A 17,170-nucleotide genomic window follows, 5' to 3' on the forward strand; every position below is an offset into this window, starting at 1 on the left:
AAATAGCAAAAGTTTTATTCTACTGCTATGCGATTTGATTTTAATGCCTCAGTGAGAACAAAAATCAAAGTACCAGTGTAAGCAAAGAATCCTATAGCAATTAAATAAATTTACTTCGTAAAAGATTTTAAATTTAGACAAGTGCAGACGAAACGATATCCATATAAAACCTATAAGGATGGACATGGGAGGTAAATACAAGTATAAAAATAAAAAGAAAAAACTTTTTAAAAACAAGTTTTTATTATGTTCTTGTTGTATTAGAAAAATAATAAGTTTAAAAAAAACAAACAACTCGTCAATACAATTCAAGCGGGCCAAACTAGACGAAGTTGTGTCGTTTCATTGAGAAATTTGAAATTCCTATGGCCATCTTCCAGCTGCATCATCAGATCATTACCATGTCATGTACGCAACATTTCAGCTCAATCAGAAACCAACAAGTAGATCAAATTTAATTTACAAGATTTGATGACATACATCGGGAAAGGTGAAGCTAAATGAAAGCTTTCAATAACATAACCTTAATTTAAAAAAAAAAACACGACTAACCAAGGCGCTAATAGATGAAATAGCGAAATTTTAATTTGCTAATTTAAAACTCTTGAACTGTAATGTTTTATGTAACACATTCTTATTTTAAGATATACTCGAAAACATCGAAAAACGTTATCAATGAAAAAAGTAAGAGTGAAGTTGAAGTCGTGCTTTTCACTTATTTTTTAGAATTTCATCTCTCTTGTCCACTACATGTGTTTTGTGCCAATGTAATCTGTCACATGACACTCCAGGGAAGAAGAGGAATCGAATGACACCTCACTTGCAAAAGTCATTTAGGGTCTAAGGCGTCACAATGGAATTAGCATACATACAAACCCACATACGTAAAAACAAACTTACATACGCGCGAAAAACCTCTTTATCAGTCGGGTTAAAAAAGAACATGATTCAAAATGGTGGGTATAAGAGGCGGCTTTTATTGTTAACAATTCCTTTTTTTTTAAGTAACTTTACTTACTAGCTTTATTTAAACACTATTACAGTTACAATGTAATATAATTACTAATGTAATATATACATCACGACTACTGTAATTACAATTACTGTTATACTTTTATTTGTTTTAGTAATTTGTTTCAGTCGTAAAATTTATTATTTCTAAGCTGGAAATTCAAATTAACGATTTGGTTAATAATTTGTGTTTGCTGTATGTATGATTTGATTTTTAAATTCTGTACATAACTAAATCCCCTGAAAACTATTTTTTTTTTTAATTCTCTTATTATCAGGAAAGGAACTATGGTACCCCATACACGTCATTACAAGACACCTACACAGGTCCGTGTATGTTACGTAGATACTTATTCTGTTTTAATTCTGAAGTATGTAGGTTGAGTTTAAGGTCATAAGATTATTGATTCTTTAAATGAAATTAAAGATCCTTTTACTTTAGTCCAAAAAGATGATGGCAATTTAGTATGCTTACATTAACTATCACTTACCTAGATTATTTTTACTATTACCCGACTAACATTAGTAAAATAAAAAATCTTTGTTTTGTAATGCTGCCAATAGGAGTCGCTATTTCAGGAATCTCAGTCAGTCGGGTTTTTTGTTTTCATATTTTAATTAAGCGTAGTTAGTTGGTGTAATAAGTTCTACTTCAATTAGATACTTTTTTACACTGACAACAATAATCATGATTATTCTTGTTTTTGGTAAGTGGTAACATTTACATTTTCCTCCCCCCTGCCTCCCTCCCTCCCCCTTAACCTGCTTAGCCGTCACCTCCAACAAGAAAGTTTAGGTTCAAAGTCTGGGTCCAATTTTCGAAGTTTCTTAAATCTTTCTAAGGCCTACTTTTTAGTTCATTATTTATATTTTCAGTTGAAAATGTCTAATAGCAAGATGTTGAGTGCACTAAAGATCCTTAAACATCGGAATAACATTAAATTTTTCAATAGTAAGTTGAAAGATTTTCTCTTGGTTTTTATTTTTATTTTCATATATTTTTAGGAATTCCGTAGACTTATTCGCAAAATATGACTTATATATACATACTAAGTAATACAATGATTTTAGGTGCAAACTGTAGATCGTATGCAGTTGCTGCAGGTAATCATGTCCATACCAAGTGTAAATTAGTTGACGGCGTTTATGTCATTACTTTAGACTCTCCAAATGTTAAGGTAAGAAATCTTAATATTTTCACATCAATATCATCAAAGGTCATAAAGAACAATAAACATTTCAGTACCACTTTTAAAGTAATAAGGTTTAAACTTCCAATTTTGAAAAAGGAACATTGTGTAATGTATATTAAAAATGCATGAAACATAATTAATTTGTTTCAATTGTTTTATATAGAAACTATAGTTTATTATATGTTTAATTGTAATCATAAACATATCATGGTTACTTCTTGGTACATTAATTATGTTTATTAAATAATATTATTAACAATACTTCTAGGTAAATACACTTAATACAGTGTTGATGGATGAGTTTAGAACTATTGTGAATGAAGTGGATTCAAATCCCTCGATAGAGGCAGCCGTGCTAATATCTGGCAAGCCAGGCTGCTTTATAGCCGGTGCTGACATAACTATGATTGAGAACTGCAAAACAAAAGAGGAAGTTATTAGTCTTTCTAAAGCTGGTATGTATTAATCACATTGTTGGATCACAAGTTTTATTCTGTTCCTTCATAAGATTGTGCAAATATATAATTAGAAATTACAGTATTATTTGAAGGTATTAAGTGTATATAGAATTCAGTAAAATGTTTAGTTTACGTAAATTTGATTTTACATAATTGGCACTTTTTAATGAAAATATTGCTACTTCTCTCACAATGTCAGTTCAATAACATCCTTTTTTTTCTAGGCCATGAAATATTCAAACGCATGGAAAACTCTCGCAAGCCATATGTAGCAGCAATTCAAGGTTCTTGTCTGGGCGGAGGCCTGGAAACAGCTCTGGCTTGTCACTATAGAATTGCAGTCAAGGACTCAAAGACTGGTCTTGGACTACCTGAGGTTATGTTAGGTCTTTTACCAGGAGGAGGTGGCACTCAAAGGTATATTATGTACACAATCTTTATCTAAAATTAGGGACACTCATACTTCTGTATTTACTTAATTCATACTTTTTTACTATTGTTGATATTTGATACTCAACTTTAGTTTGATTCAGGTTTGTACTCATTTATATGAATTATTTAAAAAAAAGTTAAAAATAGTGATTATAAATATATTTATATGTTGGCAGGACACCTAAACTCACATCAGTGCCTACAACATTGGACTTAGCATTAACAGGGAAAACAGTTAAAGCAGATAAAGCAAAGAAATTAGGACTTGTAGATTTATTAGTATCGCCTTTAGGACCAGGTACATATATAATTTACTATTTAAAATACCTAACAATATTATACCTTCAACAGTGGTAGACACCAGCAACAACAACATATGTTGCATGAATTGGTGGGCTCGCCCGGTGAAATACCATGACCACACAGAAGACAGGCGTGAAGTGGAAGTAATTCTGCATACAGTCTGATCTTTTCTTTTTTTTTTTTATAAGGAAAGGATGGGAAGGGGAGGTGGATTTGATGGAGGGGGAGACGCATAGGATGGTTGAATATTCTCTTTTTGTGCGTCTCCTCCTTCGTCGATTGAGGGTAGGCAACGCATCTGCAATTGCGAATGTTTATGGGCGACGGTCGCTTCGTCATTTCGACGAATTCATGTGGCCGATTCCTCGTTTGTCACCTTGTAATATAAAAAAAACATAAAACATTAATACATTTATAGGTAAAGAACAAATGTTAACTTTCTTTTCTCCAATTAAACTTGAGAGTCAAAGCTCAATGTATTTGCCGCTCATTTGAGATATCTTTTATCTACATACTGTTTCTTGGACATTGAATGTCATCAGTATTCATTTTAGTGTCTAAATTATTACTCCTACAGGTCTAAGTCAACCTGCTGATAACACAATGAAGTACCTAGAAAATGTTGCTGTGCAAATTGCAAAAGACATTGCATCTGGGAAGCTTAAGGTGGACAGATCTAAGAAAGGACTAGTTGACAAAGTAATGGCAACAGCAATGAAATGGGACTTTGTTAAAAACATGATCTTTAAAAAGGCTAAGGAACAAGTAATGAAAGCATCCCGTGGTTTATATCCTGCACCTTTGAAGGTGAGATATAAGAAAATATTAAGATAATTGGAATGAAGTTCCTTATTTTTGTTTTATTTTAAATCAACTTGCTATACTGCACTGTTATTTAGGCTACATAGCTCATTACTGGCTTATTAGTTTATCACCAACTACATTTAAACCAAATAGAATAAGATATTAACTAAACAATATATCGAAAATGTCTTCATTCAGTAAATACTGCTTTTTTGACTTATTGAAAACTGAATTAATTATAATTTTTGATTTTCCCTCTTCAGATTCTTGAAGTAGTAAGAACCGGTGTAGATAAAGGACCCATTGAAGGTTACGAAGCTGAAGCACAAGGGTTCGGTGAGTTAGCCATGACTCCACAGAGCAAAGGACTGATCGGCCTTTTTAGAGGTCAAACTGAATGTAAGAAAAACAGATTCGGTAAATCGAAAGTGGATGTTAAAACAGTAAGTTAAAATTATTTTCATATTTATTTTAATGTATTTTAATTTAATTAATAAGTCCCAAATGTTTTTCTTTTTGTTACAAGTGCACTTTAATAATTTTTTATTGTATGTATTATTTAGATTGGTGTACTTGGCGCTGGTTTGATGGGTGCGGGTATAGTGCAAGTGTCAATAGACAAGGGTTACAATGTTGTTATGAAAGATGCAACAAACCCTGGCCTCTACAGAGGAGTGGGACAGATACAGACTGGCTTAGCCAATGCCGTTAAACGCAAAAGAATTTCCGCGTGAGTATTAAATATAATAAATAGAAGTATTAGAATTAACACTATTTTTACATGTAATTAAATTTTAAATGTGTTAAATGCTAAAGATTAGATGAAAAGTACTTGGGTGTATGTATGATAAGTGAGTTGTCATTCAATTTGTATCCTTTCCTTCCCCTTAGTGTCATAAAGATATAATCACTTGTTTTTTTTTATTTAACAAACATTGTTTTTTTTTGTTTAAGATTACAAAAAGACAAATATTTATCAAATCTCTTACCAACATTGAGTTATGATCATTTCAAAAATGTGGACTGTGTAATTGAGGCTGTATTCGAGGATATTAATATAAAGCATAAAGTTATAAAGGAGCTGGAAGCTGTGATACCCGAGCACTGTATTCTAGCCACTAATACCAGTGCTATACCCATCACTAAAATAGCTGCTGGTAGTCGTCGTCCTGAAAAAGTTATCGGTAAGTATTTTTTTTATATATTTCAATAAAAAAATGTACAAGCACACAGAAACATTTATGCAGCCTTTTCAATCTGTTTTATGTACCTAGAACATAGATTTTTGTTTAATTGCCAGCCGAAGTGAATTACAAACTATAATGGTATGTATATTGTGTAAGGTATGCACTACTTCTCTCCGGTGGACAAGATGCAGCTGCTGGAGATCATCCGGCATCCAGGCACGAGTGAGGACACTGCGGCGGCTGCAGTGGCTGTTGGCCTGCGTCAGGGCAAGGTTGTCATCACCGTGGGAGACGGGCCCGGCTTCTACACAACACGCATACTCTCTACCATGCTCAGCGAGGCTGTCAGGTTAACATAGACTAAATATAGACAGATATAGACGCTATTCTAGACTGTAATATATATTTCTGTTCTAAATTTAATCAAGATACATTCAGTTGTACTAAAGTTACATAGTAACAAACATCTGTATCCATAAAAAAAAAATGGGACCCATCTGCAAGCAGTTCCTTTCGCTTAAAATATTTTTTTATCAAAATCAGACCACCAGTGACGGAGCACCTCGGTAACACACATAGAAAAAAAAAACAGTCGAATTGATAACCTCCTTCTTTTTGAAGTCGGCTAAAAACTTATTGTTAAGATGTATATTTATAAATTTTAGGTTGTTACAAGAAGGTGTTGACCCGAAAGACTTAGATAACATGACCAAACAGTTTGGGTTCCCTGTGGGAGCTGCCACACTCGCTGATGAAGTCGGTATAGACGTTGGTTCACATATTGCTGTCGATTTAGCAAAGGTAAATAAATATACCAAGCTTGCTTAACAACTAACCATATTAATGAAGCTAAAAAGATACAAATATAAGCACATTTAATGCAATTTAGTACAATTATGTTATATTTGTAAAATATCCTTATATCCTAGTAGTTTGTTCGACTAAATTTTACATTATTACAGGCTTTCGGTGACCGTATCGCCGGCGGTGATCTCGGCATCATGCAGGACTTAGTGAAGGCGGGCTTCATGGGCAGGAAGTCGGGCAAAGGTTTCTACGTGTACGAGAAGGGCACTAAGAACAGGGACGTCAACCAGGACGCCGTGCAAATATTGAAGGACAAATACTCTCTGGAGCCTAAAGGTGCCAATACTGTTGAAGATCAACAATTACGTATGGTTTCCAGGTAATACATACACAGATAAGGTTTTTATGCTATGAGATTTGCTGTATAAATTAAATTTAAATGTATGGAGTCCTTCAAGGTATTATAAAAAGACGGATTGACAGTTTTTAGTTCGCAATAAGTTTGTCTTGTTAAATATTAATCACTAGCTTTTACCAGCGACTCCGTCCGCGCGGAATAAAAAATAGAAAACGGGGTAAAAATTATCCTATGTCCGTTTCCTGGTTCTAAGCTACCTGCCCACCAATTTTCAGTCAAATCGATTTAGCCGTTCTTGAGTTATAAATAGTGTAACTAACACGACTTTCTTTTATATATATAGATTTGTATCTTTTCCAAAAAAACATTTATAACCATAACTTGACATACAATTATTTTTATTATCAGGTTCGTGAATGAAGCAGTATTATCGTTGGAAGAGAAAATTCTCCACAGCCCACTGGAGGGCGACGTGGGCGCTGTCTTCGGTCTAGGATTCCCTCCATTTACTGGCGGACCTTTCAGGTTTGTTGTAACATTAATGTGATTACAACTAAAAAAAAAAAATAAACAAAATAATTGTTATATTTTTAATTTTCATTGTATTATTTTTTTGTTATTGCATTATTTCAAATCTTAACAGTTATCGATTATTTCTCTTGCAGATGGGTTGATCAATTTGGTGCTGATAAATTAGTTAAGAAAATGGAAGAGTTCCAGGGATTGTACGGAGCACCGTTCAAGCCGGCTCAGACTCTTATCGACATGGCCAAAGATACAAGCAAGAAGTTCCATACCAAGTAATAAGTATAGCTTTCAATGAACTGTGAAATCATTGAAACTATATTACTTTATAATAACCAGCCATTGATTAATATTTTTTATTTATATTCATGTTTCAACTGTAAGTAAATTGTCTATTTTCTAAAGGATTTTATCTAAAAAGCAGTTATTTTAATAAAAATCTGATGTTGATTATATCATATATAAGAATACTGTTATAATGTAAGATTACAATAGTTAACCTATTTACATGTAATCCATGTTAAATGTTAAAGTGTTCCTTCTTAATTTTTTTTTAACACATTATAAAATGGTGTTTTACGTTTATTTTTATTAATATTAGCACAGACTGAATTTATTGCTATGCTAAAAAGTTGAATGAGACAAATATTTGTTATATACTTGCTTTGTGTTTTATAAGTTTTTTTTCATGCATAAAATTAAATTGGATGAATGGTTAATTATTTAAACATCACAAATTATTTTTCTGTTTCTAGTGGTAGGGATGATCTGAAGGTAATAATTTATTACAAATGCTGCCTCGGCTATTGAAAGCTTTTTTTATAAGTAAAGGTTATAATTGTCTTGTAATAAGTATGTGTATTTAAATGCATATACATTTTTATATTACAGATATAGAGATTCATGGTGTTATTTATTGTGTAGAATGAGATTGCATACTTTTGGAAAGTGCTTTAATAAAATATATATATAGAAGAATTTATTTTTATTCCTCCCTTTTAGCAATCGGTTAAAAAACGAATGTAATTTATAAAAGTAGCTTAAAAAATTTACTAAAAGTGGTGAATAATATCAGGTAAGAACAGAAGGTAAGTAATTCAAACGTAATATTTTAATTGCTGCTAATTAACCAAGTAAGTTTAATTAAGAAGACTTTAAAAAAAAAGCGGGTTTAGTCAAACAAGTTTGTAGCTCAGTGAGAGACGGAGACGCACTGCTATTGGTTGGTTCTGTCAGAAAATATGCAAAATCTGCATGGACATAGGAAATGGCATATGCCCACCTGTTTAGATATCCCGGTCGATTTTTGAAATATAATAATTATCATACTAATATTATGAATGTGAACGTTTAGAAGGATGGATGTTTGTTTGAAGGTATCTCCAAAACGGCTCAACGGATCTTTATGAAATTTGGCACAGTTGTAGAACATAGCCTGGAAGAACACATAGGCTACTTTTTACGTTTTTTTTAATTCGTCGCGGGCAACAGCTAGTACGTTCATAATTTTAAAAAATCGATGTTAGATTGTCAGTTCTTGGTGTCGATGTGTACCTGTACAATTTGTCATCATCATTGTACATCTGGATATTCTTGTCTAAGACTTGGCTTAAAGGTCTCCTCAGACCATGAAATTGAATTAAAAAAATACTTGTCAACTCTTCTTGTCTCTACAAAAGTATCTTATACTTGTCAACTCTACTTGTCTCTTTAAAACTAACTTTGTACAATACCAACAACAGTATACAAAATAAGATTAATACAAAATAAAGAGGGTCAAATAATTAAATCAAATAAAAAATGTGGTCCGAAAACTAATTTTATGCGAGAGGCGTCATTTCTATAAGATCGTCTTATTCGTTTAATGTGTGGTGTATCAAATGGTTATATTCATAACTTAAGGTAGGACATGTATAATAAATTTTGTTACATGTTACTAGAGAAAATAAGATATACCCAAATAGTAAAATGAACAAGCAATTACGAAAATGCCTAATTTCTAGATCTGAGGTAAAAGAAATTCCGTTATGAAGATTTCGATACATTTGTCATTTAAATTGTAACTAGCAAGTAATTAATTTACTTTCTCCTTTAAACAAGGTCGTTTCATAAAGCGAAAAAGGTAAAAGTCTAAACGACCTATCGCATTAGAAACTCAAGAAAATAATTTTAGTCAGTTTATTATATACAGGACAAGGAGTGTTTAAATAATCATGACTTGATCCTGCAACTGTTTTTATTATCAAGTAAAAAAAATTGTTGTCAGGATGTACACTTGTATTAATTTTACATTTTTTCAGGAGGACCAGTGGCGAAGACAACTCTAATGTGCCTTTATGATGCGCCCACTTTATTAGATTTAAAATCATCAATTAGTTTTTTTATGGTTCAGACCAAGTATTAAAAATAAGTTTAATGTAATATTTTTCATAGTTGTTGTTGTTTTTATCATGTGTTTCAAATCTAACAGCCTGCTATTAAATTTAAACTTAAAAAAGCATATGCGTTTAAAACGTGTTTTAGAACATAGCATATACCTGGCAATAATTTTCATTTTGGTGCCCGTATTTATTTATTTTGAGCTTTGTATTGTATTGCCAGCTGTAGTTAAAGAATGGAGTATACCATATTTCATTCATTATTGCTGTGCAGCATTTTTGATACTTAACATAGTCGGAAACATGATTTTTGGAATGTTTACTGATACAAGTGTTAAAGGGAGAATGAGTGAGAAGGTGATGAGTAATACACAAAATTGGGATTTTTGTGCTGAATGTGACTTCTTGCGTCCACCCCGTGCATGGCATTGTGATACTTGTAACATATGTATTTTAAAACGGGACCATCATTGTACATTTTTTGCTTGTTGTATTGGGTACTACAATTACAGATATTTCATCATGTTTACACTGGACATATTTGTGGCTATGTTGTATGCATTTTATTATAATGTACAGTTTTTAGCGCAATTCATATCATGGAATCATGGGCTTGTAATTATTAAATTTCTATTTCCATTGGCCAGTTTTGTCATAGATTTTGGTCCTGAGAGTGTTTATGTATTTTTGGTTTTGATTAACTTCTTGGTAGCATTGTTTACAGGTTTCTTATTTTTCTACCATATTAACAATGTTTTAAATGGAAAAATTACACCAGAAAATAAAAATTCTTTAAAATCTGTTTATGATAAAGGTTGGACGTGTAATTTAATAGAAGTACTCGGTGCCAGGTGGCACTTGACTTGGATATCTCCATTCATTTACAGTCCACTGCCTGGTAATGGCTTTGAATGGGATATTAATGATAAAACACAATAAATGTTCTAGTGCCTTTTAGCTAACCTCAATATATTGAAAAAATAAAATTACACCATTGTATTTGATAATGAATACTTAAAAATTAATTATGGTTAATGATTGAAACATTTTATTATTATAAGAAATTAAAGTACACTTTATTTTTTATTGTATTACAAAATTAAAATTGACATAATTTTACATTCTATATTATATCTTTACATTATATTATATATATTTACAATTACATAATAGTGGTTATATTATATATTCCCTATTGTCTGTCTGGAATGTTAGTATTTGGCAATAATTGCGCTATATATCTACTGCGTATTCTGTCAGATTGTGACTGTGTGAAATCGCGTTGAGGCTCCTTTGGATCAGGTCGATCACGCGAATCAGTCACCTCTTGGTCTGAACTATCTTCATGTTCTAACAGATTTGCAGTTTCGTCACGACATTCACTTCTGAAAAAAAAAATTAATGTTGCCAAGTTACAAATAAATTTGACAAACTACACAACCAACTAATGATACTTACGTATCCGTCATCGATTCTCGCATACTTGGAGACATATTAAGAACTCCATTGTTAGCAGAATCCACAATATATATTAATACGGCGGCAATAAGAGATACTAAAAAATTACATTTAATTAAATTGAGATTAAATGCACAAAAATTTTACAAATTGATTTTTTTCTCCTTACTGAATAAACATCCTAAGAAAAACATTTCCAGCATCAAGTATCCGTATTTGTCAACAATAACACCAGCCAGAATAAGAACAGTAGCTAAACCTAAGTTTTGGACGGCTTGACATCTGTAAAATTATGTAAAATGTTTCAGAAAATAACTTTTGTAAAAATAAAAAAGATATCCCTCAAGAAGTCCTTACATTCCATATGCTGTACCTAATTGATTTTTGGGGACAATCAAAGCAACAAGTGGCCATAATCCACTCGCTAACAATGAATATGAAATACCTAGTGACATCTGAAACAATTAGACGAAAGAATTTGAATCAACAGCCAAAAAATATTAAAAAAAAACAATAAAAATATTTTTTCTTACCACTCCTACATATGGATTAACAAATGTGAATGCCAATAAAAAGTGAGAGCCAATTGTCGTGATTGTGCTAATTATTACCCACATCACATTACGTCCAGTCTTGTCTATCAGAATGCCAAAGAATGGGCTCAAAGCTGCTGACAATAAATACACCATTGAGTTCACTGTATTAGCATCTTGAGGCGAAAAGTCAAATTTACGTTCAAAGAATAATCTGAAAATGTATCAATGTGTTAGTATGCAATGAGATTATGTAAATTTTAGCATATATTCTATCCAACTAAATTATATTTAGGCAAATTTCAAAATGTTTATGGGATATTACTTACTTTCCTAAGGCTATAAATGGGAAAATTGCTAAATAATATGCCACACATATAACAGAAACCAGCCAAAACACTCTTTTGAAGTGTAAAATATCTAAAAGTCTGAATGGTTCAGCATCACTCTGTTCCTCATGGCGACCCAACATCTTTTCAGCTCGGTAATCCATCCATCCAAGTATTAATCCACAGATGAGTGATCCAACACATGTGAATGATGCTAAAAATTATACAGCCATACTTAATTTTAATTATTTATCAATATGCTATTTACAAATCATAAAATCTATTTACCAATAAACAAAGCAACTCCAAGACGTTCATATCCACCATAGTAATTTGCCACCCATCTATAAATAGGTTCCATAACCCAAAAGTTGACAGTACTTCCAAATCTAGAGAAAGATAACTGTAGGCCAAACACCATGTTCAATTCTTTCCCTTTAAACCATAACACCACATAGCTATTAACTGCCACTTGCAAAGACTCTCCTCCAATACTGGAAACATAAAAGAATTATTAAGCTTTAAATGTAAAAAATATAAAGATAAATATTACTACTGTAATTTATCAAGTTATGAAATACGAATTAAAAGATGTGTTTTAAATCAGTACCTACAGTAAGTTTTATAATTACAATAGGACCTGGATCAGCGTGAATCAGAGGGATCGCGTATTCTTGCTTACAGAGGTTTCTATCTAACCCTTGTTTAAGCAGGTTGTCCGTCAGCACCGGACAAAGTCTCTCGCTTATCCAAGTTCCACTGTATTACAATAATTGATATGTATGAGAAATTTAACTTTTAATCTAAGCATGGAAATAAATTAATTACGCAATGTGTTACCCAAAAATAAATCTGCCAAGTATCATAAGCCAATAAACATTTATGTAAACTCCAGTGGCGAAAACAATGGCTCCTATGGTCACGATGACCATGTATATAATTGTTCCCAATCTTATCCCAAAATATCTGAAAATGACGATTATTTTAAATTGTACTATGTAAAACATATGTCCATAAATTGTTAATCAAAGTTTTCCTGTGTATTCTGTTTTTATTTGTTATTTGGTATTTTTATGTGGTTCTGTATATTACCATTCCATTCAAACCTACTAAAGTTTTATATGAAATTAGGCTGATTTAGAAGACTAAGGAACTACTTTTGATTGCATATTTTTCAAATTAAAATTCACTCCAATTTGAAATGTGAAGACCTTTTATATAAATAGCCCTGGCTGCAATATATTTTTATTGAACACAGTGAGTCAGCCTACATTTGGAATGTAACATATGGCTTTGATGAGATATGGAGATGAGAAGTCAAGGATTCTATTACAGTGTTTAACTCTAAACAAATAGTCATATACATTTCCATACATGCCTATAGCAACACTATCATTACACTTTATTTGAATATTTTATGCAACGTTTGCATACATGCCTTTGTTTGATGCAACTCAATAAGTATGTAAAGATATTATATTGAAAATAATATGTCATCAAATGTTAATAAGCAACAATAAATTATGCATTAAACTTTGAAACTATGTTAATAATAATCAGTAGGTAAATAAGGTCACAATAAACAACACACACTTGCTTATCTTGACAAAGATGACATCATATGTAACAAAATGTACATATGTATAATACAATTGCATATAAGTATACAAACCTATCTATCAAATAACCGCCAATGAAACATAATATGACATTTGGCCACGAGTATATGGAATATAACAATGCAAATTGGGATGTATTCAAGTGAGAATCACCCTTAAAATTGTCAGCCAATGCACCAGGTGTGTCATAACAAAAATAGGAACCTGAAAAATAAAATTACGTAAAATTATTTATTAATTTACCTTTATGCCAGAACGCCTAAGTAACACTTGCAATGTCATTACCATTTTCAAATTATAAAGTGAACTTCCAAAGTGAGTCAGTCAGTCAATATGATAAAATGTTAATTTTATTGCAATCCAAACATGTTATTTTTCTTTTTGGCTACTAAATTAATAAATCACTTATATTCAGTCAAGAGTGTGAAATAGACTACACATGGTTTTTAAATTGATATAAATTTGTACCCAATTTTTGTCAAAGTAAAGCATATCCAACAACACTGGTATATTGGATAAAATATTCATAAGTACTTTATGTCTATTAACCTACCTACTTTTTTCATTCCTCGCTTTGAAAGAATGTAAAACATGCAAATCGAAAATTATCAATCTTTTCTAAAAGATTTAAAAAAAAATTAGAACAAGTCATTTCATGATTTTGGAGATTAACGTAAAAGTTCACAAAGCAGAATATTCAACTGTAGCAATATTGAAAAAAAGTAATCAGTACACTAGGAATATTATATTTCAAGAATTTTTGATATTATTTTTAGCATTCACAATATATATGTATACGCCTAAGCTTTCTATTCAAACGTACTTACCAAAACAAAGGAAGCACATTAATAAAAGTGCTAAAAACCTATGAACCTTATTTGCTGGATGCCACCACGAGTCTGGAGATAGCTGGACTGATCTCATATCACTGGACGTTGGATTATCCATTTTTGAAAGTCCTGGATTAATTAACCAATATTATAGACAAATGTAAATAAACAAATATTTACAAACGAGAATTTATGGTATACCTTTATCAAAACTTTATTTTCACATAAACTTTAGAAGCGCCTCTAATGCAATCTCATTCTACATTGTTGGAAAACTATATTAGAATAACATTGCACTACACACTATCACTGTGTGACATTATTATTAATTCAATTTTTGCAAATCGTTGCAAATATAATAATTAGCCACAGTCACAGGTTAAACAAAAATATATTTGACGTTGACGTAAGGCGCTATGGCGATGGCACTGACCTGACTATAGATAATTTACCTACTATATGGCACTGACTGCCAGCATAGATTATGCCCAGAAAAATAGCAACCCTCACCATTTTGCGAAAAACCTACGGAACTAATTTCTTGTAATGGCAACAACAATTCAATTACAAGTTGTCAAATTATTCTATAGTAATCGCGGTAATTTATATTTGATGTATAAAATTCTTTAAAATGTTACGATATGTCGAAAACATTTACTTTGAATTTACGTTTAAATTCTAGGACCAAGTATATAAGTCTATTCTTTATCTGAGTTTAAATTACATTAGTTCGTTTGATGTATTGATGTAGATATTAAGTGTTGCAATACTAATGCAGATTGTAGCGCCCTCAGGAGAGTTTAAATATCTGTCATTGATTTTTTGTAACGAAAATTTGCCAAATATTACTATTACAAACAAAGCTCTTTTTATCAAATAATACTAAATCGTGAATTTGGATCATTTTAGGTTTACTGTTATAATTCATTGCATAGTTTAGGCGGGAATATTCAATAAATGTTACTTGTGCGAAGTCGGGGCGCTGTGCTTGTTTTAAAACAGGTATACCTAACATATTAAGCTTTATATTGTTTCTTCATCTTCATCCAAAAATTAGCGAATATTATTAATTAACTTATCGATATTACTAAATTATAACACCTGCCTATAACTCAAAAGAAATAGCAGTCGTGCATTCCAAAAGATGTAACCACTTTTTATCTTTATATTAATATCAAAATCTACGTGTGAATTATATTATCATAATGTATTATTACCAGAGCTGGGCATTAACTCGTTAATCCGTTAATCGTTAATTAACGAAGTTAACATTTTGCTTAACGGATTAACTTTTAAGTTAACTTCAAAAAGTGTTAACGCTTTTGTTAACTTCCGTTAAACTCAACTTCCGTTAATAAAAGTACGTTAATCGTTAAATTAGAAACTTTGAGACGTGCTTAAATTGTTTAAACTTTCGTGAGACATCATAATTAATTAATTAAGAAACGGCTTAACTCACGTTTTGATCGTCCGGTGGCGGCACCGACTAGTTTCGGACCCATCGGGGGTCCATCTTCAGGGCGAGTGTTTACTTCGAGGACTTCGCGGTCGCGTCGCGTCTCGCACTGCGGGCCATAGCGCGTAGCGCGCGGCTCGAGGGGGCGGCGGGCGCGGGGGGCGCGGTGGCCGTTGCGTGCGTCGGCGACGGCGATGTCGACGAGTTCAAAATTGAATTAAAATTCAAATTAATGTTAACAACAACAGTGACTCGTCAATTTTGAACTCGTCGACATCGCCGTCGCCGACGCACGCAACGGCCACCGCGCCCCCCGCGCCCGCCGCCCCCTCGAGCCGCACGCTACGCGCTATGGCCCGCAGTGCGAGACGCGACGCGACCGCGAAGTCCTCGAAGTAAACACTCGCCCTGAAGATGGACCCCCGATGGGTCCGAAACTAGTCGGTGCCGCCACCGGACGATCAAAACGTGAGTTAAGCCGTTTCTTAATTAATTAATTTTGAGACGTGCTGTCATTTTGTTTAAATTACGTGCCACGTCACGCTCGTAAGTTCAGCTATGTTGAGCGACTGTCGGCGATTCGAATGGTGAACGAACGAGTTGATAATTGATATAATATGTGAAGTTCACGTGCAAGCGTATGCATCAGAGCGTCCGGGAAAGACGTGTCCAACAGGACAAAATCAAAAGAAGGTTCGAAGTAGTATATTTCATTACGAGTATATAAAAGCATGAGTATGTAATAGCCCACATTCCGAACGCTCTTCGTCCCTGTAATACGCCACTTTTTGAGCAACTGTATTAAAACACTGTTTTACTCGTGCTTTTTTTTTAGCTTTTCTAAACTTGTCTTTCCCAACTGTCAAAAAATGTCTCTTAAAAAGAATAACCAACCACGAAGTTTTTACAAAAAAAATCATTGAAGTGTTTATGATTCATGCAAATATTTCTAAAAAGAAGCTTCTAATTTGTTACAATATCAGATTTAATGATTTGATTCAATGAATTAAGTTAGTTTTCGTTTTATTTCATCTCATTAAATTTCATTTTCATTTCATATCAATAAAAATAATCTACTGAAGACTTGGTTGTTTGGGCATAGTTCAGTTTGCCTACCCAGAATGGGTGAAGAAAACAAAAAAATCTCTGTTTGTATTCTTTTACGGTTGGCGCCATTTTCCAAACATTTTAGTTAGTTGAGTTTATTGTGTTTTTATTATTCTATTAATTTGCTTCATTTTTTCGCAACTGTATCAAAAATAGTTGTTTAGTACACGTGCGAAACTGCCATTACAACTTGTTCCAACTGTCAACCCTCACATTCGGCTGCGCCTCGGCTCGGATAAGCCGCATTCACATTTGTCTGACGTGTTGTGTCGTGATGCTTTCTGTCGTGATGGCTACTGTTCACATCTATGTGACGCGTTATGACGCATTTTTAATCAGTTCCGTTATAGTTCTCAGAGAGTTTACACATTCGCAATGATTT

General features: G+C 32.6%; 3 protein-coding genes across 4 annotated transcripts; 2 read left to right on the forward strand and 1 right to left on the reverse strand.

The window, feature by feature from the left end:
- The first annotated feature begins 1,758 nt into the window (after nt 1-1,758).
- LOC106719824 (trifunctional enzyme subunit alpha, mitochondrial) lies at nt 1,759-7,440 on the forward strand. Its single transcript, XM_045682747.1, has 14 exons — nt 1,759-1,963; nt 2,083-2,189; nt 2,473-2,659; nt 2,887-3,079; nt 3,271-3,392; nt 3,975-4,204; nt 4,465-4,644; nt 4,765-4,931; nt 5,156-5,385; nt 5,545-5,737; nt 6,054-6,189; nt 6,351-6,574; nt 6,962-7,078; nt 7,219-7,440. The coding sequence occupies exons 1-14, from the start codon at nt 1,894-1,896 to the stop codon at nt 7,355-7,357; spliced, it is 2,295 nt and encodes a 764-aa protein (XP_045538703.1). The 5' UTR covers nt 1,759-1,893; the 3' UTR covers nt 7,358-7,440.
- Nucleotides 7,441-9,383: 1,943 nt separating this feature from the next.
- Nucleotides 9,384-10,444, forward strand: LOC106719917 (probable palmitoyltransferase ZDHHC24). The gene has a single exon (XM_014514404.2). The coding sequence runs from the start codon at nt 9,529-9,531 to the stop codon at nt 10,393-10,395; it is 867 nt and encodes a 288-aa protein (XP_014369890.2). The 5' UTR covers nt 9,384-9,528; the 3' UTR covers nt 10,396-10,444.
- Nucleotides 10,445-10,597: 153 nt separating this feature from the next.
- LOC106719832 (major facilitator superfamily domain-containing protein 1) lies at nt 10,598-14,554 on the reverse strand. 2 transcript variants are annotated; one of them, XM_045686501.1, is made up of 11 exons: nt 14,427-14,554; nt 14,223-14,354; nt 13,449-13,599; nt 12,617-12,742; nt 12,065-12,270; nt 11,777-11,990; nt 11,448-11,661; nt 11,272-11,369; nt 11,084-11,196; nt 10,915-11,011; nt 10,598-10,838 (listed from the first exon to the last, which is right to left on the reverse strand). In XM_045686501.1, the coding sequence occupies exons 2-11, from the start codon at nt 14,341-14,343 to the stop codon at nt 10,649-10,651; spliced, it is 1,530 nt and encodes a 509-aa protein (XP_045542457.1). In that variant the 5' UTR covers nt 14,344-14,354; nt 14,427-14,554; the 3' UTR covers nt 10,598-10,648. The 2 variants fall into 2 exon arrangements, with proteins under 2 accessions (XP_045542457.1, XP_014369768.1); XM_014514282.2 differs by having other exon boundaries at nt 10,598-10,841.
- Nucleotides 14,555-17,170: the final 2,616 nt, after the last annotated feature.

This window comes from Papilio machaon, chromosome 1 (assembly GCF_912999745.1).
Source record: "Papilio machaon chromosome 1, ilPapMach1.1, whole genome shotgun sequence".
NCBI lineage: Eukaryota > Metazoa > Arthropoda > Insecta > Lepidoptera > Papilionidae > Papilio > Papilio machaon.